Genomic DNA, 23,997 nt, shown 5'->3' with positions numbered 1-23,997 from the left:
TATGTTATATACAAGGCCCTGTTCTTTCAGAAGAACTATCAGCTCAATAAACATGGTGAGAACCAATCAGAATCAATGTCTAGGTTGAAATTTAACTATGTTTGGCCATTAACTATCAATCAGCATCGGTGGTTAACTCCAACTCTAATCCTTGCCCATTGTAGTTGGCAATGGTTCTACCAATGAGAGTCCATTGCCAACAAATCAGCACTGTCCTAACATAGAATATATGTATATATACCATGGTTTTCTTCTTGAATCAGTATTCTTGCAAATTGTCCAGATTAGTGCAACAAAGAAAGCTTCAACAAAATTTGTCCTCTTTCAGCAATATTTTCCAATCGGCCAACATCAAGGATCCTGTGTACAGGCTCATGTATCATGTGGGGTTCTGTATCACAGAGTTCTTTTATCACCAAATATCCAAAGTGGAGCATTTTTTCACAGCATTTACTGGACAAGGATTCAATGCAGATACCATAGTTTTGAAATATTCAGTAAAGGGGCTGATCCAGAAATCTGTATGTGGCATGTAGGAAGCAATACACCTGCCATGACATTGAGTTAGCCATGTTTGAAGTAATTACCAGTATTCATGTCTTGTGATGTGAGCAGTGATTTTTGCCTTGGTCTTATAACGCTGTGAATAAGGTCAACCTCCCACTCGATAAATCACTTTAACTGCTGATTGCCTATTGAATGTTACAGTATATAATGAAATTAATTGATAAAGTCTGTCTTTATTATTAAAGAACTCACTTGTGTTTAATGATATGTCAATGTAAATCACCATGCTGTTTAGTTTTCAGTGTTTATTGGAATTTCTGTCTCTCTATTCATTAGAATGTCTACATCTGTGGATAAATGGTTTGTTCAGTATTTATTTAAAATAATTGAGCTGTGTGAATTAAATCTAACACTGTTAACAAAGCAGACCCTGTTTTTCCAAGCCATCCTTGGGTATTCTGACAACTACTTAGCCTGTTCTGGCCTTGGTTAGATTCATTTTACATTGTTTCTGCGATCATTTGATATAGCATATGTTGCTATTCCACTGTTCCATTGTAATACGTTATAAATCTGATTTTTCTGTTGGAGCCAAATTAGATTAAAATCCACATAAGTGCAGAGGAGTGGAAATCGTAGGCCACGTCCAACCTTGTCCTTGATCCCATTGGACTATTTCTAATGATATCAGGGTTTTTTAACAAAAACAAATTGACAGACACCCATTGAAAGGTTGGAACACAACGTGGGATACTAAATGTCTCCACAAATTTAGCATTAGAAACTTCTCCCTTCCTCTGTAAAATGGAGCAGATCTTCCTGTGTCCAGCACCTCTCCACCACCTTCCAAAACAATCGAGTCCAACATCTCTCCTAGTTTTACCATTCTCTGATAAACTACTTGCACCTCCGTCCTCCAATCATCCAATATTTCCAATGCTACATTTTGTCTTCTGCCAATAATATTGATAACATTGCCCACTCTGAGAGTTAGCACCTCACTGATTCCTGCAGTTTCCCTTGTTGGTTGCCCCTGTCCCGAAAGAAGAATGGGAGTGGCTTAGTGTTCCCTTGTGAGAGGGTCATGTGAGGCATTTATAAGGTTTTTCTCAGAATTTTGAAATGTATGCCTTTAATGTTATTTTCTCCTTATCCATAGCGATATGTGGAGAACCCCAATGTAACTGCATGTTACAATGAATTGATCCAGTTGGAGTATGGAGAGGTGCGGTCACAATTCAAACTGCGGTATGTATCTATCACACTAGCTGCATGTTATAGATGCGATTAATGAAAAAGGTATTCAGGATACTGCATTTAAAATATTAATGGAGCAATGTGTAGAACAATCACCAGCCCCTAGATGACAGGCAATCCAAGAATACTGAAGGATGTAGAGGATGAAATTAATGGAGGTGCCGTAATCATAGTTTCTTCAATTATCTCTGGGACTAAGAATTATGTTGAAGAACTAGACAGGGATATACACTACATCCTTATTCAAGACAGGAAGAAAATAATAAACCAGATAATTATAGGCAAATTAAGTTTGTCTTACAGGGAAATTTCCAGAGTTGATTGATCAAGAGCTGATGATAGGCATAGAAAGCAAGAAATATCTTGAAGGAAAGCTTTTCCACTAGTAACTGTTGAGGCAGGATCATCAATATCTCTTCAAATAGAATTGAATTCATTTATTTAAATTGTCAGAATTTAAAAAACACAGATAAAAGTAAGGGAAATAGGATTAAAATTGATAGTTTGAGTTGAAGGGCTAGCCCCATCATCACAATAATGAACTGAATTGCCTTGTACTGCACTCTAAGGCTGCATGATTCCAGACAATTGGGTAAAATATCTGAATCAGTTTTTTAGTGATTTGCTGCTACATACTATTGGGGGTTTATGCCTGCATTCTTAATACAAATCATCTTAAGTAATTTTTTAAAATGCATCTATCACTCAACAATTTCCGTTACTCTGACTATTTCTTTCAGGGCATGCAACTCCATATTTACAGCCCTAGAGCACTGCCAGGAGGCCATAGAAATTACAAATGAAGATCATGTTATCCAGGTGACCTAACATTACCTTTTATCATGGATAAATGGGTTAGTTTAAATTAGTTACTTTCATGTTAAGATTTTTGAAATCCACCCTTGTTCTTTGCAAAAATATGTTGCTTGCAAAGCTCACACAGTTCTTCATTGGAATAAATGTTTGTAGAAGAGTCAGTCCACCGAGTTAATCTGCATAACTCTAGGGCCGCATCCATCTGAGGGAAACCCCTGGACTTCATCTCCAATGTACTGTTCATTTCCAATAAGCTTCAGTCTTTATTTAAAATTTATTAACTATTTAATATTTAAACATTATTTAATGAAGCAAGACTTCAAGAAAAGTACACAGAGATGAATCTGGATGTTCCTGTGCATGAAACACAAAGATTAGTATGCAGGTGCAACAAGTCATTAAAAATTCAATGGAGTTTTGTACTTTATTGCTGAGAGGTTAGAATTTAAGAATAGTGAAGCCTTTAATACAACAGCAGAGGGTGTTGATGAGGCCACATCTGTTTTCCTGGAATCTGGTTTTGTTCCCTCTGTCTGAAAAAGGATTTACTAGCATTGGAGACAGTTCAAAAGAGGTTCATGAAGCTGATTCTGAGATAAAAGGGTTGACATATCAAGAATGGCAAAACAGGTTAGACAATGATTTATTAGCATTTAGAAGAATGAGGGGTGATCTTATTGAAACATTCAAGATTCTGAGAGGGTTTGACAGAGTAGGGGTTTTGAAGATGTTTCCACTATTGGGAAAAAATCGAACTCAGGCATATTGTTACAGAATAAGCGGACACTTAAACTTAGATGTGAAGGATTTCTTCTCCCAGCGGTTGCTGGATATTTAGAATTTTCTACCCAGAGAGTTGTTGGGCACTCGATCACTGAAAATATTTAAAGAGGTGATTGGTTTTTGAAGTATTGAGAGATTGAGGGCTATGCAGAGCTCGCATGAAAGAGGGGCTGAGGCCTGCGGCAGATCAGTCATGATTTCATTGAACGGTGGGGCTGAAATTCTTCAACCAGCGTGTGGGAAATCTGTGGAACTCATTGCTGCAGAAGAGTGTGGAGGCCAAGTCATTGAATATCTTTGGAACAGAGATCGATAGATTCTTGATTAGTAGGGGATTGAGAGTTAGAGGGAGAAGGGAGGAGAATTGGGTTGAGAAACATAGCCGTGATCAAAGGGCCCAGCAGACTGAAAGGGCCAAATGGCCTAATTCTGATGCTCAATGTTATGAATTTATGCCAGGTTAGAGGGCCTACTGCTGCCCCTTTTTCTTATGTTCTTAAAGTTAGCCTTGTTCCAGTGAGGTCATTCTTTAAGTATGCAGAGCTCCAAATGGGGTGGGCTATTAGCAAAAACTTAGAATTCCTTTTAGATTTTCATGACAAGGCATCATTATTGGAGAAATATAAGAGATCTGCAATCATGTTCTCATTGAAATCATTGGTTTGCTTTTGAAATATCATAAGAATTAATAATTGTACAATTCATTTCTATTGGATGATGACCAAATATCCCAATGCCACATACTAACAAAAGCTTTGAAACGGCAACTAGTTAACTTAAATTTTCTTCTACTCTGTATTTCATGTCTCACTTGACAGTTAACAATTCAGACTTCATACTGAATGACGGCGTCACCTAGAACATTGTAAGTTGGGATTTCTAAGATTTGAGCTTGAATCATGTCAAACAAATTCAATGGAAGCCCTTTCCACAGGTTGTAAGTGCCTTAGGCTTGATTACCTTAAACAATCTCCATCCATTTTCTAATAGGTTAAGGCTCAAAACCATATAATCCCCTCAGAAAATCGCCCCTAAACTGGCAGCCATAAAATGAAGTCAATGTAGAAAACTACTTTGCAATCCATAGAACTTCTTCAAACTAAAGTAGCAATGATTTGCCATTAGAGGTTATCAGCAGGAAATGGGGAAGCATTACTTTGAGTGTAGTTTTTCTACAGTCACTTTGATACTGAGGTAGAATAACAGCTTCTTGTATTAATCTCCCTCAGCTTCATGAATCTAAACATTCAAGTTGAAGAAACTTTAAAGAAAACATTTAAAATTAAAATTCTTGTTTCATTTCTCCCACACTTCAACATTATTTTACCATAGCTTATCAATCACTATGTGTCAACCAGTCTCAGCATAATGCAGTGCAAGATCTCTCAACTAGTTATTGCAACAGATGTTAAGGGACTTGGAGGTTTGCAAATCAGTCTAGTTTTAATATTTGTTTTCCCAGTGACTAACATTTATAAGAATCATCCTCACCTTTCATTTGTTTAGTGCAATGCAGAACAGCACATGGGACAGTCCTTGCAATACAATTACAAATTAGGGTTTCTGACTACAATAAAACCAAGTCTGAGTGTTATTGCTATTTTTGCGTGTTTATAATGGTATTTGCTTTTCTAATTTGATTTGGATGATGTCTGTGTGGAGTTTGCACATTCTCCCAGTGTCTGCGTGGGTTTCCTCTGGGTGCTCCAGTTTCCTCCCACAGTCCAAAGATGTGCAGGTCTGGTGAAGTGGCCATGCTAAATTGCCTGTAGTGTTAGGTGCATTAGTGAGAGGGAAATGGGACTGGGAGGTTTACTCTTCGGCGAGTCGGTGTGGACTTGTTGGGCCTAAGGGCCTGTTTCCACACTGTAGAGAATCTAATCTAATCTACAAAAAAATAGCAGTTAGTTGTAAAAGTAGTCATTAGAGTAGAGTAAAATAGGACGTCAGGATCTGACTGTAATGTAAACTTAGAGGCCTGACTGGGAAGTCTCAGAGTTTTCTGCCAAACCTACTCCATAAGCAAAGAACCTGGCCCAGGAGAAAGCCCAAAAACAAAGATCTTGCAATTAGTTGCAGCAGCACATACGTTTCCTAGACACTCCTGCAAAGTCATGTAGTGCTGTCTCTGCCAAAGTATCTATAGATATGATTCCTGATGAAGGGCTTATACCTGAAATGTCGATTCTCCTGCCGCCTGACTGGCTGTGCATTTCGAGCACCACACTTTTCGACTCTAATCTCCAGCATCTGCCGTCCTCACTTTCTCCTGTGTATAGATATGGGAGATCACTTGATATGATTATCATTGGCAATTGTGCTGCCCCATTTGTGGTTTCCCCTTATTTCCACAATAAGTCCAGAAGAGATATCCTGGCCAGGGAAAATGAATGATCTTGGATGTCTTCAAATCAAAACATCACTTGGGTGATCCTGCTTAGCGCTTTGTAAGAGAGCCTCTCCAAGAGAGTTTTTAAAATTCTGTAAAATTTCAGCTGTCCAAAATAGATGGTTTACACATTTACCAAACTATTAGTTTTACTTTTATTGTACCAAGCACATTACATTGTTACAAAGATGGCCCATGAGGTGGGAACTATAATATTTTGAGTCTCTTGGTCTAGCTCCTCCTACACCAGTTGATATTTGGAGACAGTCAACAGTTCATCCTCAGGTTGGGCACTGAATGAATTTTGGGCTCTGGGGCTGGTCCTGGCATATCTTTGGATTGACCTAGTCTTTGCTCATCTCATGACGCTGTTAAAGTAGATACATACTTGAGTAGACTTAGATTTTCAGGACCTGTATCATTTATTTTGCTTGTCTCTCTTTTCTTGAATCATTGCAGTCCATGTGGTGTACGTATACTTATGATGCTGTTATATTAGGATAGGAATTATAAGTTTTGATGAAAAACGTGCAATTTCAGTAATTTTACTGAGAAAAATAGCCTTTGATAATGATAGACTGTGATTGCAAATAGTATGACCAGAAATAACAACCTCGGATACGGCTTTCCTCAACACATGAGGCAAATTTCATCAGAAAATTAACTTGAGTCTTGATTTTCTTTGCAGTATGTGAATCCAGCATTTGAACGTATGATGGGTTATCATAAAGGGGAGCTGATTGGCAAAGAACTTACTGAACTACGCAAAAGTGACAAAAATAAAGCAGATCTTCTTGATACAATAAACACATGTATCAAGAAAGGAAAGGTGAGTACTCTCTATCGTCCTTGACATATTTACCATATTGCTGTTTGTGGATCTTTCTTTGGTGCGGATTGATTGTCATATCTTCTTACATTACAACAGTGACTACATTTCCACAAGTACCTCTTTATTTGTGAACTGTTTTCCCAAATTTTGGTGTTTTCTAAGATAACATGTAAATGCAAGTCTTTTTACCCTTAAACTTCACTTTTTGGGTTGTTGAAATTGTCACACAGGTAATGGTAGAAGTATCAGAAACATTTGTGAAAAACAGAGGAATTGAACCCAAATGCACTGAACAGGAAAAAGACTAGATTTACCGTGACCATGTTTAGTCAGATGTTGCTGAATTAAATTATTGGAAAATGTAAACTTCTTTGCCAAATAATTGTCTGAATTATCAGGAGATGGCTACATATATAATCTAGTACTTACTTTAAACACAAACAGAAATTGCTGGAGAAACCCAGCAGGTGTGGTAGCATCTATGGGGAAAATGCAGAGTTAATACTAATACTTATCTGTTTGTTTTCCTAGTAAAACTTTTGTTTAAAAATTATAGTTTCTTGATGCCATGAATTTAGTGACTGTTTCTCAACAATAAGGGTGAAAATTATTATTTTCTTTTCAATATCTTAGGAGTCTTTACATTAATTACTTGCTAACAACAAGATAGCATACAAATGCATCAAAAAATTATGCAGAAAAAATCATGAGGCTTAGGAGCAGAAGTAGGCTATTCAGCCCATTGGGGAGCAGGAAAAGTCAGGATGAAGGGCTTTTGCCTGAAACATCGATTTTCCTGCTCCTCAGATGCTGCCTGACCTGCTGTGCTTTTCCAGCACCACTCTAATCTAAACTCTAGTTTCCAGCATCTGCAGCCCTCACTTTTGTTTATACAGCTCATTGAATCTGCTTCAGAAGTAAAGAGTATCATGGCTGGTCAGATAATTATCGATTCCACTTTCCTACCCTTTCTCCATTGCCCTTGATTCCCTTACTTATTAAAAATGGTCTATCTCAGTTTGAAATACGCTCAATGGCCCAGCCTTAACAGCCCAATGGGTTAAATAATTTGATAGATTCACTGCCCTTTGAGATCAGTTCCACCTCATCTCTGTCTTAAATCAGTGACTCCTTAAGCTGAGATTGCAATTGCAAATCTCAAGACTTTTATATTAAGTGGATTTTGGCATTACATTACTGTCAAATGATTACTCTTTATCTGCAAAACTCCAAGATTTCATCAAGCCCATTTAGACCTTACTGCCTAATTCAGCAACGACCCTAAAGGTGACTGATATCAAAACCATGATAAAATGTCCTCTCGAAGTCCAAGGCTATCATTTTTGGCTCTCAAACTTTCTTCCAAACTTTTAGCCTCTCCTGAACCGCAATCCCAAGTTACATACAGGAAATGCTGAACCTTGACATCCTGTACTACATTAACCCAATATCCCCTTTTTTATCTGAATCATTGCCAGTACTATCTCCTAATTTTATTAAGTGCATGGAGTCTAACTGCAATTAGTTCTTGCAAATAATACTCCTCAAGTCTTGGGTACATTTCACAAAAGAAACCTTTACTTACAACATAGCAGATTCAGATATTCTACGAAGATGCTGATAGAGCACCAGATTTCTTCCCACTACATTAATATGTGACACTGAAATCATAACTAAATTATTCATCATCATCATCATCATCATTGTTATACATTCTGCAGATGTCTCCTTAATCTATGCCTCCTTGTATCACACATCTCCCTTCTGCTACCAAAATCATAGAGCTGTCTGCATTCATTAGCTCAAGGCCTGACCTTTCCAATGACGTTCCTTCAGTATTCCTACAAAAGCTTTAGTATATCTTTAACAATGCACCTAGCCAACAATCCCACACCCCATGGGTGAATAATAAAAAAAAATCATGGCACATATGGTCCCCACAATCGCATACTTCAGTAGCTAAGATTCAGAGTTCTTCAAAGTATTTGCCAATCCCTACGTCATCTCAGTCCACTCTAATTTAGTAGTCCACTCTAATTTAGTAGCCCATTCCTGCTTTGGATCTTTGCATGCACTCTCCACTGTTTTAATACCAGACTGCTCCTGAGCCCTCATACCCTGTGCCTCATCATTGCTTGAATTCACTCACCCACAGCATTGCTACTTTCTGGTAAAAGCAAGGTACAGAGAATGCTGAAAATCTGAAATAAAACCAAAGTGTGCCAGATAAACTCAGCATTTCTGGCAGCATCCGTGGAGAGGGAATCAGAGTTAACGTTTGGAGTCCAAGATGATTCTGACCAGTATGGCTGTTCCAAAGAAGAGTTGACTCTGTTCCTCTCTCCTGTCCACAGAAGCTGCCAGAGCTGCTCAGCTCCTCTAGCACCTTCTGCTTATGTTTGTATTTTCTGGGCTTGTCTATTCAGTCTGCACACATTTCCATTTCTTTCCCAGTTTTTAATCTTTTGATGCCTTTCCTCACTTCTCTATGTGCTCTTCCTCATCCAGCTTCTTGTCACCTTCATATTATACTTTTACCATCATAGATCCTCCCACTGGGAGTTATCAAGCAAAAGTGTAGAGCCCCAAATGGAGACATTTGGATAGACAGGGACAGAGGGGAGAACTGTTCCTCACCTCACAGTGTCTCTTTGCCATACCAGATACAGTATATCAGTTTTCCAACTATTTTTAAGCATTCTGAGGTATTATTCCTCATGAGAGAAACATTGTACAAAAGTAATTTGCAGTGTGCTTCTCATTGTAAGTCACTAGCACTGTTGAATAAGTGTTAATCTCAATACAACTCCTCTCTCCTGTGTACTCAAAAGTGAGGCAAAGTGTGGCTTTTCAGTGAAAAAAAAACTTTGTGCCACTCTGTGTTGAAAAGGCAATTTGGCAAGTGACGAATGGTTTTAGAAAGGGAAATTGATTTTGCAAGAGCTACCATCAGGAGCAATCTAAATGGATCAAAATGGTCTAAAACTCAGTAAGTGTCACACTTGCAGTTAAACTTGTGGCATTGTCTATGACAGAGTCATAGAGTACAAAGAGAAGCCCTTTTACACATTATATCTGTGCTGGCCATCTAATCCATTTTCCAAGAACTTTGCACTGGCTTTCAGTTATCTACAGATAGTTGCACCTCAGTACATGATCTCTCCTCTCCATAGTAGCTCTTATCCTGCAGCTTCTTTCTCTGTAAGTTAAGTGGCAGCCAGCTGTTGTCATTATTGGTGTCTTCTGCATTTGTTCTTTTGCATTAGTAGGAGTGCTAGAATAACTGTTGGATTGGCCTTTGCCTTGCTTCCTCAAATTGCAGCTGATCTGTGAGAACTGCGAGCGAAAGTACACAGGTTTAGTGAAAGGATGCTTCACCTGTGGTATCATTCCCCTTTAAGGTCTAGGTTACCCCATCAGAGGGGGCACCTGGAGTGCTCTAAGAGATTCCGTACTGCTGTGTTTACTGAGAGGACATCTCCCTGCCACCAACCTTACAAAGGCTATTTCAGCATGACCTTCAAACCTGACAAAAGACATTCCCATGCATATTTGTAATCCTGACCTTAAGTAAGGTGGCCCAAGAAATTGTCCATGTGGCCTTGGAGTGAAGTAGCTGTCAGTAGACCCCATGCCACTCTGCGCTCTCCCCCAAATCAAAACTACCACAATAGCCCTGACCTATACAAATGTCAAAGCTTACTGTCATAGAGATTGTGTACATTGGCCAATGGAGATGATGAGGAATTGAGTGAATTGCTCCAGCCCAAGCCACAGCCTGGTGCATCTCCTCTGCAGTAAAGCTAAATCTAAATCTAACCTAATCAATTCAATCACATCCTCCCTATAGTGTGGTGATCAGAACTGCACCCAGCATTCCACCTGTGGTCTAAATGACAGCTTATACAGCTCCATTACAACCTTCCTGCTCTTGTCTTCAACACCACCAGGGTGGTACAGTGGCACAGTGGATAGCACTGTTGCCTCACAGCGCTAGAGACCCGTGTTCAATTCCTGCCTCAGGCAACTGTCTGTGTGGAGTTTGCACATTCTCCCGTGTCTGCGTGGGTTTCCTCTGGGTGCTCCGGTTTCATCCAAAAATGTGCAGGTTAAGTGAATTGGCCATGCTAAATTGCCCATAGTGTTAGGTGAAGGGGTAAATGTAGGGGGGTGGGTCACGGGTCAGTGTGGACTTGTTGGGCCGAAGGGCCTGTTTCCACACTGTAAGTAACCTTTAATAATAATATCCCACTGTCTTCCTAATGAATCAATTCACTTGCCTTGTTGCCTGCAAGGATCTATGCACAAGCACACCAACTTCCCTCTGATCCTTTGTACTTTGCAAGATCCTACCATTGACTGCGTACTCCCTTGCCTTGTTATTTCTCCATGGATGCACCACAGAATCGCAGAAGGAGGCCATTCACTCCCAATGAACAATCAGCTCGTACCAGCTGTGATCTAAACATGGGTCAGGATTTTTCAGCTGGTGATATTTCCTACCCTGCCATCTGAAGATTCAGAAAGGGATAAATCCCACTGAACATAGCAACCCCGCAAGTATTTAACATTCCATGCAAGTCCCGTCTTACAGAGCTGCCGATCAATCTGATTGGCCGGAGGCTTTGTAGACACAGCAGTGCCAATGACAATGATGGCCAGGACTGAGTACACAAGCAGTCCCCAGATTATCAATCCTGGAGTCCTGGACCAAGTAAGTAGAGGGGTTTCAAAATGGAAAGAGAAGGTGATGTCCAATTGGGGTGAAGAGAAGGGAATGGGGGAACTGGATGGAGAGGCCAGAGTTGGTGAGAGCACCTACAGAGACAGACTCTGGTGATCTAGGAAGGAACAATAGTGGAAAGGAGGCCATTGGGAAAGGTGTCACCCCCCTTCCACTCAAGCAAGGGATACCTGCAAGGCTTACTCCAGTACTTTATCCACCAGCCTCAAAGTCAAGGCTGTGCTGGAAGAAGCTTTTAAGAGGCAGTCAAGTTCCAAAAAAAAGCTACACTAGCAATGCAGAAATGTCTCTGAAAATGACCATTCCTGGTCATTAGTTACCTCCCTGAGGCTGGATTCAATCCCTGACATAAAGAGCAGGAGGTGCAAAATAGTTCCTTAAACAACTGTGACACTAAGCTTTTTTTTGAATTGAAGTGTTTCTAATTTACATTATAACAAAAGACTTCCAGCTTTTTTGGGTTGTTATTAAATTCAAAACTGATGCCCAACCCAAATTTCAGACTTGAAACACATCCAGTCTAACCTGGAAGTATATCAATTATTATTTTTAAAACTTTCCCAATGTATCAAACTCCAGACTTCACATGCAACATTGTCCTTCAAATTGAATGTGAATAGAAGAAATGAGAAATTTGTGTAAAAGCAAAATACTGCACGTTCTGGTGTTCTTGCAAATTAAAAGCGAAAAGACCCGGAGAAATGCAGCAGATCTGGAGAGAAAACAGAGTTAATATTTTGAGTCCAGTATGAGCAGCATGGAATATTAAAGAGATTGCATTATGCTGTTTGATAGCCTACTTTTGGCAGTTGTGAGAAACCCACACAAAAAGACACATGAAATAATATCCTCAGCTATTCCAAACTTGACAGATAATCCATGATTTATTTTAACAGGAATGGCATGGAATTTACTATGCAAGGCAGAAAACAGGAGACAGTATACAGCAAGATGTGAAAATTACACCTGTAATAGGCCAAGGAGGGTAAGTATCATCACTTAATACCTGAAGAACACAACCTGGAGAAGCCATCCTGAAATTTTCTCATCATTGTGAGTGTACTTACACCACAGGGACTTGGAGTGCTTCAAAAAGGCAACTCACCACCAGCTTCTCAAGGGCAGTTAGGAATGGGAACTAAATGTCAATCCAAAAAAGAAAATCAGTCAGTGACATCTACATCCCATGAATGAAGATAAAACCTAACTAAAAATAAATAAAACTTCTAGATTTAATGTCACCTGACTTCTAAATTCTACTTTCCTATTAGATTTTTGATGGAAAAGAGAATTAAAGGCTAATGGGGGCAGTCAGGAAATTGAGGTTGAGACCAAAACCAGATTAGCCTGAAGTTATGATTAGATGGAGCAGGGTCAAAGGGCTAAAGGGCTGACATTGCTCTTAAGTCCTACATCCTGTATGGGAAAATAGGGCAAAGCCAGCATGCTTTCATCAAGGGGAAGGTCATGTCTGACAAATCTGCTAGAGATCTTTGAGGAGGTAACAAGCAGGTTAGGTCAAGGAGAGCCAATGGATGTTATATGCCTGGACTTCAAGAAGGCCTTTGACAAGGTGCCACACAGGAGGTTACTGAGTAAGGTAAGGGCCCATGGTGTGAGAGACAAGGTGCTAGCATGGATAGAAGCTTGGCTGTCTGGCAGAAAGCAGACAGTAGGGATAAAAGGGTCCTTTGGAGATGGCAGCCAGTGACAAGCGGTGTTCCCCGAGGCTCTGTGTCGGGAGCACCACTTTTGACTTTATACATTAACCAGGTAGATGAAGGAATGGAGGGCATGCTGGTTAAGTTTGCAGATGTTATAAAGATAAATAGAGGAACAGGTCATATTGAGGAGGCAGGGAGGCTGCAGAAGGATTTGGACAGGTTAGGAGAGTGGGCAAAGAAGTGGCAGATGGAGTACAACGCGGGAAAGTGTGAGATCATGCACTTTGGTCAAAAGAACAGAGGCATAGACTACATTCTAAATGGGGAGAAAATTCAGAAGTCTGAAGTGCAAAGAGACATGAAGTTCTAGTCTGGGATTCTTTCAAAGTAAACTTGCAGGTTGAGTCAGTAGTTTGGAAGGCAAATGCAATTATGGCATTTGTTTTAACAGGACTTGAATATGAAAGTAGAGATGTACTTCTGAGGCTCTACAAGGTTCTGTACAAGCCACATTTGGAGTATTGTGTGCAGTTTTGGACCCCATATCTCAGGAAGGATGCATTGGCCCTGGAGCGTGTTCAGAGGACATTCGCGAGAATGGTCCCAGGAATGAAAAGTTTAACATTGAGGTACATTTGAGGATGCTGAGTCTATACTTGGTGTTTAGAAGGATGAGGGGGGGGATCTAATTGAAACTTACAGAATACTGAAAGGCCTGGACAGTGTGGATGTTGGGAAGATGTTTCCATTGGTAGAGTAGACTAGGACCTGAGGGCACAGCCTTCGAGTAAAGTGAAGACCTTTGAGAACAGAGATAAGGAGAAAGCTCTTCAGCCAAAGAGTGGTGAATCTATGGAATTCATTGTCACAGAAGGCTGTGAAGGTCAGGTCATTGAGTGTATTTAAGACTGAGGTAGATAGGTTCTTGATTGTTAATAGGATCAAGGGTTACTGGGAGAAAGTGGGAGAATGGGGATGAGAAACTGACCAGCAATGATTGAATGGCAGAGTAGACTCAATGGGCTGAATGGCCTAATTTCTGCTCCTCTGTCTTATGGTATATCCTACTTCCTGACATGTGCAGAGCAATGACACAAGAATGATCCAGTTTTCACTATCAATGTTCGAATTCTATTTTTAAAAGACTTATAAAATTACTGGTAAACTTACAAAGTAGCTATGCCAAGCCTACAAATCTTTGTTCACACAATGGTTAATTATCAATCCAATAAAAATACTATGGAATATTTATCTCTTTCTTCAATAAGCTTTAATCTTGCTCTTCTCCAACTGACAAGAACACTACTCCTACATGCCTGAATATAAATAATAATGAGGAACAAAAGCGGGTTATTTTATTAAACACCACTTCGAATTTTCATAGTAGAATTGAAATAATTAATTGTCTGTTTTGTCTTCATTTAATACTGTAGTAATCCAATCTTATGAGCATACCAGTGATTGAGTGTGTCACAATTAAAGACCTATATATATTGTTTATGTAGCTGGGTTGATCTGTAAGAATGTTTTTGGATCACCTGTCTATGGCAAAACAGACATAGAACAATTTTGAAGACTGTCTAGAGCAGAGATCTTCAGCACTTCAGCCAAGACATTGGTGGGCCTGTACTTTTTCCAACGTCCAGTGCAGATGAGCTTTCTAGAACCAGGACAGGAAAAGGAAGAACACTTCTGACTGAGGATGGTTGCACATTTTCTGTCTTTTGTACTACTTTCTGGGTTATAGAATCATAGAGATATCGCACCATAGCACTGAAACAGACCCTTCAGTCCAACTCATCCATGCCAACCAGGTTTCCCGACCTAAACTAGTCCCACTTGCCTGCATTTGGCCCATATCCCTCGAAACCTTTCCTATTCATTTACCTGTCCAAATATCTTTTAAATGTTACAGAATCATAGAAATGTACAGCACGGAAACACACTCTTTGGTCCAACTTGCCCATGTAGACCAGATGTTTTAAATTAATCTAGTCCCATTTGCCAGCACTTGGCTCATATCCTTCCAAACTCATCCTATTCATATATCCATCCAGATGCTTTTTAAATGTTGCAATTGTACCAGCCTCCACCACTCCCTTTGGTAGCTCATTCCACACACGCACCACTCTCTGTGTGAAAACGTTGCCCCTTAAGTCCCTTTTAAGTCTTTCCCCTCTCACCCTAAACCTATGCCCTCAGGTTCTCGACCTCCCTAGGCCAGGGAAAAGACCTTGTCAGTTTACCCTATCCACGCCCCTCATGATTTTCTAAACCTCTATAAGGTAACTACTCAGCCTCCAACACTCCAGGGAATACAGTCCTAGCCTATTCAGCCTCTCCCCACAGCTCAAACCCTCCAACTTTGGCAACATCCTTGTAAATCTTTTCTGAACCCTTTCAAGTTTCACAGCATCCTTCCTATTGGAGGGAGACGACAATTGCACAAAATATTCTAAAAGTGGCCTAACCAATGTCCTGTACAGCCGCAACATGACCTCCCAACTCCTGTACTCAATGCTCTGACCAGTAAAGGAAAGTATACCAAAAGCGTTCTTCACTATCCTATCCTAAATGTTGTAACTAGATCTACCTCTGGCAGTTCATTCCACATACAAACCACCCTCTGTATGAAGAAGTTGCCTTCAGGACCATTTTAAATCTTTCTCCTCTCATCTTAAAAATATGCTCTCTAATTTGAATTCCTCTGTCCTTGGGAAAAGACCCTTGATCTTGTCATTATCTGTGCCCCTTGTGATTTTATAAACCTCTATAAGGTTTATCAACCTCCTATGCTCCAGTGAAAGAAGTCCCAGCATATCCAGCTTTTCCATTTAACATAAATCCTCCAGTCTCGGCAACATTCTTGTAAATCTATTCTGAATCCTCTCCAATTTAATAATATCCTTTTTATAGCAGGGCGACCAGAACCGGACACAGTACTCCAATTCTGGCCTCACCAGCACCCTGTACAACCACAACATGACATCCAACTCCTATACTCAATGGTCAGAGCAATGAAGGCAAGGGTACTAAATTTCTTTTAACCACACAATCTACCTGTGACACAACTTTCAAACAACTATGTACCCGAACCCCTAAGTCTCTCTATTCAACAACACTAGCCTTATCGTTAACTATATAAATCCTTCCCTTGTTCACTTTACTAAAATGCAATACCTCACATTTATCCAAAGGTAACTCCATCTGCCATTCCTCAGTCCATTGGCCCAATTGATCAAGATCTCTTTGCAATCTTAGAGAACCTTCTGCACTGTGCACAATACCACCAATAGTGGTGTCATTCACAAACTTATTAACCATGCCTCTTAAATGTTCATTAGTATTATTTAGATAAATGATAAACATCAGTGGACCCAGCACCGATTCCTGGGGAGCACAACTGTTCACAGGCCTCCACCCCAAAAAAACAATCACGACCACCCTCTGTCTCCTACCATCAAGCCAAGTTTGTATCCAATTGACAAACTCACACCCTGAATCCTGTGTGATCTACATTTACTAACTAGTCTACTATGCGGAACTTTGTTCACATGGACTTTGATAAAGCCTTTGACAATGTCCACCACTCTGCCTCATCAACCTTTGATTACGTACTCAAAAGAGACATGATTTCCCACTCACAAAGCCAAGCTGACTATCCCTAATCAGTCCTTGCCTTTTCAAATGCATGTAAATCTGTCTCTCAGAATCCGCTCAAACAACTTACCCACTACTGATTCAGACTCACTGGTCTATAATTCCCAGGTTTCTCCTTAGTCTTTCTAAAATAAAGGCACAATATTAGCCACCCTCCAGTCTTCCTGCACCTCACCCTGGCTATAAATGATACTAATATCTCTGCTAGGGGCCCTACAATTTTTTCCCTAACTTCCCACAATCTCCTGGATTGATCAGATCTCAGATATTTATCCACCTTTATGTTTTTTTAGAACATCCTGCACTTCCTCTTCTTTAATGTGGACTGTTTTCAAGACATCAGTATTTATTTCCCTGAGTTCCTTAGCTTCCTGTCTTTCTCCACAGTGAAATCTGACACAAAATATGCATTTAACATCTCTCCCATCTCCTGTAGTTCCACACATAGACAATCTCGTTGATCTGGAAGGAGCCCTTTTCTCTCCCTAGTTGCTCTTTTGCTCTTAATGTACCTATAGAATTTCTTTGGATTATCTGCCAAGGCATTATCACCTTTGATGATGATGGGGTCTGCTCCTGTCAGTAGTCTACTAAAATCCATGACTATGTATGGTAACAATGTAGATCTTTGACTTGATATGTTGGTTATTTGTTGATTTACTGAACTCTTGCCTACTGAGTGCTTCTTTTGTTATTTATTGAACATGTAGTGCTGTAAGGTGACTTCACCAGGGATTAATGCTGGTGCTACAATTATTTATAATATATCTGGATGACTTGGATAATCAAAGAGAATGGTATCATTAGCATCACTCGCTAATGAGTATGATAGTCAACCTAGGAAATTCAGTGTCACTGGTCATAGATTCTATGGGTTCTTGTGAGGCTAATGAGCCTGATCCTAGAGGCACATCTCTGACCACCCATTTGGCAGGTGTGTTCAGGAAGTAGAATTGGTCTTTGGCCTTGAAATCATTGGCATTCCTTTCTCCAGATCCTGTTCGGTACTTGCCCTTGGAAAACGGGCATTCTCAAAGAATTATCCCCCTTCACACAGGAGCTTCCTCAAAGTTGCTTTTTTTTTCTGAACGAGGGCTATGTTGCATTTCTTGAGGTACTATCATCAAGTTTGTGGATGACACAAAAATAGGTAGGAATACAAATTATGAGGATGACTCAGAGTCTGCAGTGGAATATAGACAAATCAAGTGAATGGCCACAAAGTTGGTACTTGGAATACAATGTGGGAAAATGTGACATTATGCGTTTTGGCAGGAAGAAGAGAGGAGTTTAACATTATTTAAATTGGGAAAGACTACAGAAAGCTGCAGCACAGAGGAATTTGGGTGTCCTACTGCATGAAAAGAGAAAGTTAGCATCCAAGATCAGAGGGTGAAAGGGAAGGCAAATGGACTATTGCTTTTATTTCGATGGGAATGGAGAACAGAAAATAGGCAGGTCTATACAAAGGACTCATCAAAGTACACTTGAAACACTGTGAACAGTCTTGGGCCTCTCATTTAAGGAAAGATACACTGATAGGTGGTTGAGAGAGGGTTTGCAGATTGACTCTGGTTATGTAGAGATTTTCTTATGAGACGTCAAGTAGGTTGGGTTTGCACTAATCGGAGTGTAGAAGAAAGAGCAGTATAGACCGTTCTGCTATAACATGCGTTTTGTCAACGCAAATTTGCTGTAACACAATTGACGAATTGGGGATGCTATTTCTAAAGAATAAACTTTTAAAATGTGTGTTGGCTGTAACATGATTCCATCACCAACACTTTAAGCACTGTTTCTAAAGCGTGATTTGCTATAACGCAGATTTGCACATGAACACAACCCTTGCATTATAGAAGAACTGACAGTAATGTTATTGGAACATATAGAATTTTTAGGGAACTTGACAGGATAGATGCAGAGAGTTTATTTACCCTTGTGGGAGAGTCTAGGACCAGAGATCATAATCTCAGAGTAAAGGGTCACCAATTTCTTACAGAGATGAGGATTTATTTTTCTCTCAGAGGGTAGAGAGTCTGGGTGGAATTCTTTACTGCAGAGGCCGAATCATTGGATGTATACAAGACTGAGATTTTAAAAAGTGTAAAAAAGGGGAAAAGATAGGAAAGTACATCTGGTGATTATTAGATTGTTATTTTCAGATTACCAGATCAGCCATGATCTCATTGTATGGCAGAACAGACTTGATGGGCTGAGTGGCCTACGTCTGGCTCGATGTTTTATGATCTAAAACCTGGAGAAATGGGCCTTACAGTTTGGACTGAACAAATAATTTGGCATTAATCCTCTGGTAATCCTCTGAGCAAGGGAGTTAATAATGCAGAAAATATCAGCTGAACTAGCAATTGTTTTGCAAATTTTGTAAAGAAATTCAGCCTTATATATAGTTTAGCACAATTGTAGAATTCCAGTTATATCTATTAGAGTTCTAATAAACACAGTTTTGTGTGTAGAAAATATATTTTAGAAATTACAGCCCATAATATTAATGTACAGACCCAAAAGCTAGCATTAAACTAGTGCATGAAGCAACTTCAGTGAAATCAGGTTTCTAGTGGTAGAATGGCGCACAGTGTGTTACATTGTGACAGGACAGACTTCTCAAATGTTGTTGAAATATCTTCTTGCGTTGTTGTGCTGACTATAAAAATAACTGAGGAGCAAATAGAAGCATGCAAATCCTAAACAGTGCAAACAGTGGGTGGGGAATCCAATGTTTGTTCCCTCATTAAATCACTAATGAATACATTAAATCATTGGTGTTTAGTAAACTGAAGAAGTGCCATATTTGATCCTCTATCAAATGTTTTGTGATGCTTCACCGGATTTGGGAATGTAATTACTTTCTCTTCTATCAATAGGAAAATTAGGCATTTTGTGTCAATCAAGAAACTGTGCAGTGACAACAATAAGCAGGTAAGATTTTGAGTTGCCACTTTCTTCATTCTTTTCTATTGAAGGCATCAATTGAACTATATGTGAACTTTGACAGTGCTGATGAAAGCCATCGTAGATATCATGTTATCATGTTACTGTGTTTTACAGGATTTAAAATTGCTGATATATTTCTTTATAATTAGGTAGTTTTAATTGAGGTTTGAATAGTGAAACACTATTAAACTCTCATTCTTAACTTACCTAATTAATGCTGTCCCTATTGAAGCTGTTGCAGTCATTCTTCAATTTCTAAACAATTAGCTTTAACTGGAGTTTCACCCATTCAGTGCTCCATTATACTCACGTATAATCATTGTGAAGCTCTGCCATTGTGAATCTTGTTACGTAATTGGATTTCTGTGAAATGTACCTTGTTCATATTTCTGAAGCGGTGTGAAAATTTTGCAGGATGTTGGAAGAGGAGCCCTGGGACTAGCAGGAAGATTTACTGCCAATTTAGGTGTTCTGTTATTGGGAGTCCTACTTCTAAAACTTAAGATTTTTTTTTAACTTCTGATCAATTTTCTCTGTTAATTATCATTCCCTCCCCTCCTCTCGCCAAGTTTATCAATGGTATTTGGTTCCACCAATTCGTCACACAAAGTGAACATTCAGGATAGATCACACAACTGAAATGTTATGGGTGCAGGCTGGCAGTAAGGGCATCTCATAAAGTTGGGTGCCACGGTGGCTGTTGTCTCGCCATATCGGCTGACATTTGATTAATGGTCACTTAATCTACCCAATCTGTGCCCTTCATAATTTTATACGTCTTAATTATGTTTCTTCTCAATCTCCTCTGCACGAAGGAAAACAACCCTGATCTGTCCAATCTCTCTCCATAGCTAACACTCTCCAGCCGAGGCAACATCCTGATGACCTTCCTCTGCACCTTCTCCAATGTTATCACATACCTCCTATAATGTGGATTCTAGAACTGCTCACAATACTCTAGCTATGGCATAACCATATTTTATACGGATCTGGCGTAACCTCCCTGCTCTCAAACTCTATGCCTAGGCTAATAAAGGGAGGTTTCCAAATGCCTTCTTAACCACCTTATCCACCTGTCCTGATACTTTAAGGGACTGGTATACATTCACATCAAGTTCCTCTGATCCTTCTTTTCAGGTACATCCCAGGCTGCTACTGTTTATTGGATATTCCCTTGCCTTGTTTGTCCTGTCCAAGTACATCACCTCACATTTATTCAGATTGACTTGACTTGAATTCGCCACTGATCAGTTCCATCTGGCCAGCCTGTCTATGTCCTTCTGTAATTTAAAGCTATCTTCCTCACTGTTTAACACCCCGCCAATTGTTGTATGATCTGTGAACTTAATGATCAACACTTCTATATTTAATTATAAATAATTTATTTAAGCAGAAGCATCAATGGCCTCAGCTCTGACTCCTGTATGACGTCATCTAGACACAGACATCCAGTTGAAAAAACACCCCTCAACCATCACCCTCTGGTTCCTGCCACTCAGTCAATTCTGAGTACAACTAGCCAAACTTCCTTGAATCCCATTGGCTTTTATTTTTGCTATTAGTCTGTCATGCAGGGGCTTATCAAAAGCCTGACTAAAATCCAAGTAGACTACATCAAAAGTATTGCCCTTATCTACACGCTGTAGTCACCTCTTTGAAAAATTCAATCAAATTGGTCAGACATGACCTTCCCTTAACAAAACCATGATGTTTGTTCTTGATAAATCCCTGCTTCTCCAAGTGCAGATTAATTTTATCCCTCAGAATTACTTCCAATAGTTTCCCCCATCACTGAGATTAGATTAACTGGCCTATAGTTTCCTGGTTTACCTCTTTTTCCCTTCTTGAATAACAGTACCACATTGGCTGTCCTCCTGTCCTTGTACCTCTCCAGTGGCCAGAGTGGAAATGAAAAGTTCTGCAAGCATCCTGCTATTTCTGTCTTGCCTCACTCTACAACCTGGGATACATTTCATCTGGTCCTGGAGATTTACCTGCTTTTTACCCTGCCAGGATTTTCAGAACCTCTTCTCTGTCTGTGCTAATTTCTTTCACTGTATCACAGGCCTTCTCCCTGATACCTATAACCCATTGTCCCGCTCACTAATGGACACCGATCCAAAGTATTCATTTAAAACCCTACCTGTATCCTCTGGTTCTACATATATATTACTGCTGTGGTCCTTAATGGGCCCTACTCCTTCATAGTTATCCTTGTACTCTTAATATAAATCAGCCTAGGATTTCCCATTCTTTTGCCAGCCAGTATCCTTTCATGTCTCCTCTCAGATTGCCTGATTTCCTTTTTTGAAGAATCTTCTAGCTGGACTAGAAAGATAAATCACATTGGGCTTGAAGGACTTCACATACATTTGCCATAGATTTGAATCCTATTCCTTGGTGGGCACTGATACAAAATATTCATTTAGTAGCTCAGCTGTGCCTCTCCCTGTACTAGGATAGGAACACTTAATGAAATTCCTTCAGTCACTTTCTTAACTGTTAAAATAGATATCAGAGGAATTTCATTTAATCGTTAATGACTTGTTTATTGATTTGTGTAACTCTCTCCTTGCCGGTGTACGACTCATACCTGAACCTAGCTTAGTGTCTTACAGTTGGCATTTTAAACATTGTCGACAAATTATTAACTTGTCCTTAGAATATATCAAAATAGTCTGAAGGTGGGATGAGCTTTGTTTTAGATAATACACTGTTTATAAGTCTTAAAACTCAATCATATTTGTGGTATTAATTTATTTCATTTATTTAACCTATTAGATTTACAATATGCACAGTGAAGACAAATATATGGAAGAAAATTCTCAATCAGGTGAGACAAATCAAACCTTTCTTTGTTTTTCTTGGTGTTGGTATCTGGTCACTTCAGGATTCCTGATGAAGGGCTTATGCCCGAACATCGACTCTCCTGCTTCTCCGATGCTGCCTGACCTGCTTTTTCAGCACCATACTTTTTGACTTCAGGGCTCATAGTTTTGTTGTGGAGACAGATAGTGATGTCCTATACTTTCATTGTGTGCAAGGTTTCACCATATAGATTTTCCAACTGGATGTCAGACCAGCCTTGGCTTCTTAGTTGGGTTAGGAAGATGCTACTGGGACCCTGACCCCACTGGGGATGAGGAGAGTTGGTGTGGTCCAGTCCCAGGGGTTACAGTAGAGAAAGGGGCAGGGTCCAATCTTTGGCCCCAGGGTCGGGACATGACACTACATTCCGTCTGGCATTGGATTTCTGACAGATAGGGGTGAGACTTTGGAGAGCTGATCTAAATTGATTGAAGTTATCAATTTAAACATGAATGATTCTCCTTATTTAAGGACCCATGCAACACCTTAGGGTTTCAAAGAAAGAATTCCAGAAGAGATTGATATTTTACTCAAAGTTAACTTATCTGCAAAATTAATTCTGCAAAATTGGACATCCAATCCCTCTACACCTCCATCCGCCAGGATCAGGGCCTCCAAGCCCTCCTTTTCTTCCTCACCCAACATCCCCAACAGTACCCTTCCACTGACACTCTCATTTGATTGGCTGAACTGGTCCTCACCCTTAACAATTTCTCCTTCGAATCCTCCCACTTCCTCCAGATGAAAGGGGTAGCCATGGGCACACGTATGGGCCTCAGCTATGCCTGAGTCTTTGTTGGCTACATAGAACAGTCCATCTTCCGTAGTTACACTGGCACCACTCCCCACCTCTTCCTCCGCTACATTGATGACTGAATCAGTGCCACCTCGTGCTCCCGTGAGGAGGTTGAGCAGTTCATCATCTTCACCAACACGTTGCACCCTGACCTTAAATTTACCTGGACCATTTCTGACACCTCCTTCCCCTTTCTGGACCTCTCCATTTCCATCAATGATGACCAACTTAACACTGACATTTTTTACAAACTCACTAACTCCCACAGCTACCTGAATTACACCTCTTCCTATGCTACCTTCTGCACAAATGCTATCCCATATTCCCAATTCCTCCGCCTCCGCTGTATCTGCTCCCAGGAGGACCAGTTCCACCAGAACACACCAGATGGCCTCCTTCTTTAAAGACCGCAATTTCCCTTCCTACGTGGTTGAAGATGCCCTCCAACACATCTCATCCACATCCCGCACCTCCACCCTCAAGCGCCACCCCTCCCCCCCCTCAACTCCATCCAAGGCCCCAAAGGAGCTTTCCATCAAAGTTTCACCTGCACATCCACCAATGTCATTTATTGTATCTGTTGCTCCCAATGCAGTCTCCTCTACACTGGGGAGACTGGACGCCCTCTTGCAGAGAGCTTTAGAGAAAATCTCCAGGACACCCACACCAATCAACCCCACTGTCCCGTGGGCGAACATTTCAACTCCCCCTCCCATTCTGCCAAGGACA

The 23,997-nt window shown here is 40.1% G+C and overlaps 1 protein-coding gene across 5 annotated transcripts in view; it reads left to right on the top strand.

Moving 5' to 3' along the window:
- pde8b (phosphodiesterase 8B) overlaps positions 1-23,997 on the top strand; it is a 305,815-nt gene that overhangs the window by 246,610 nt on the left and 35,208 nt on the right. For all 5 annotated transcript variants that reach the window (XM_043707150.1, XM_043707141.1, XM_043707159.1 and 2 more), the window contains exons 6-11: positions 1,667-1,755; positions 2,505-2,583; positions 6,441-6,581; positions 12,225-12,313; positions 19,535-19,589; positions 22,386-22,437. In XM_043707150.1, coding sequence (XP_043563085.1) covers positions 1,667-1,755; positions 2,505-2,583; positions 6,441-6,581; positions 12,225-12,313; positions 19,535-19,589; positions 22,386-22,437 — 505 coding nt within the window. The remainder of the gene's footprint in view (positions 1-1,666; positions 1,756-2,504; positions 2,584-6,440; positions 6,582-12,224; positions 12,314-19,534; positions 19,590-22,385; positions 22,438-23,997) is intronic.

The sequence above is a fragment of the Chiloscyllium plagiosum genome, chromosome 2 (genome assembly GCF_004010195.1).
Source record: "Chiloscyllium plagiosum isolate BGI_BamShark_2017 chromosome 2, ASM401019v2, whole genome shotgun sequence".
In the NCBI taxonomy this organism is placed as follows: Eukaryota; Metazoa; Chordata; class Chondrichthyes; order Orectolobiformes; family Hemiscylliidae; genus Chiloscyllium; species Chiloscyllium plagiosum.
The sequence above is the reverse complement of the archived record's forward strand: the minus strand, read 5'-3'. Positions and strand labels throughout refer to the sequence as shown.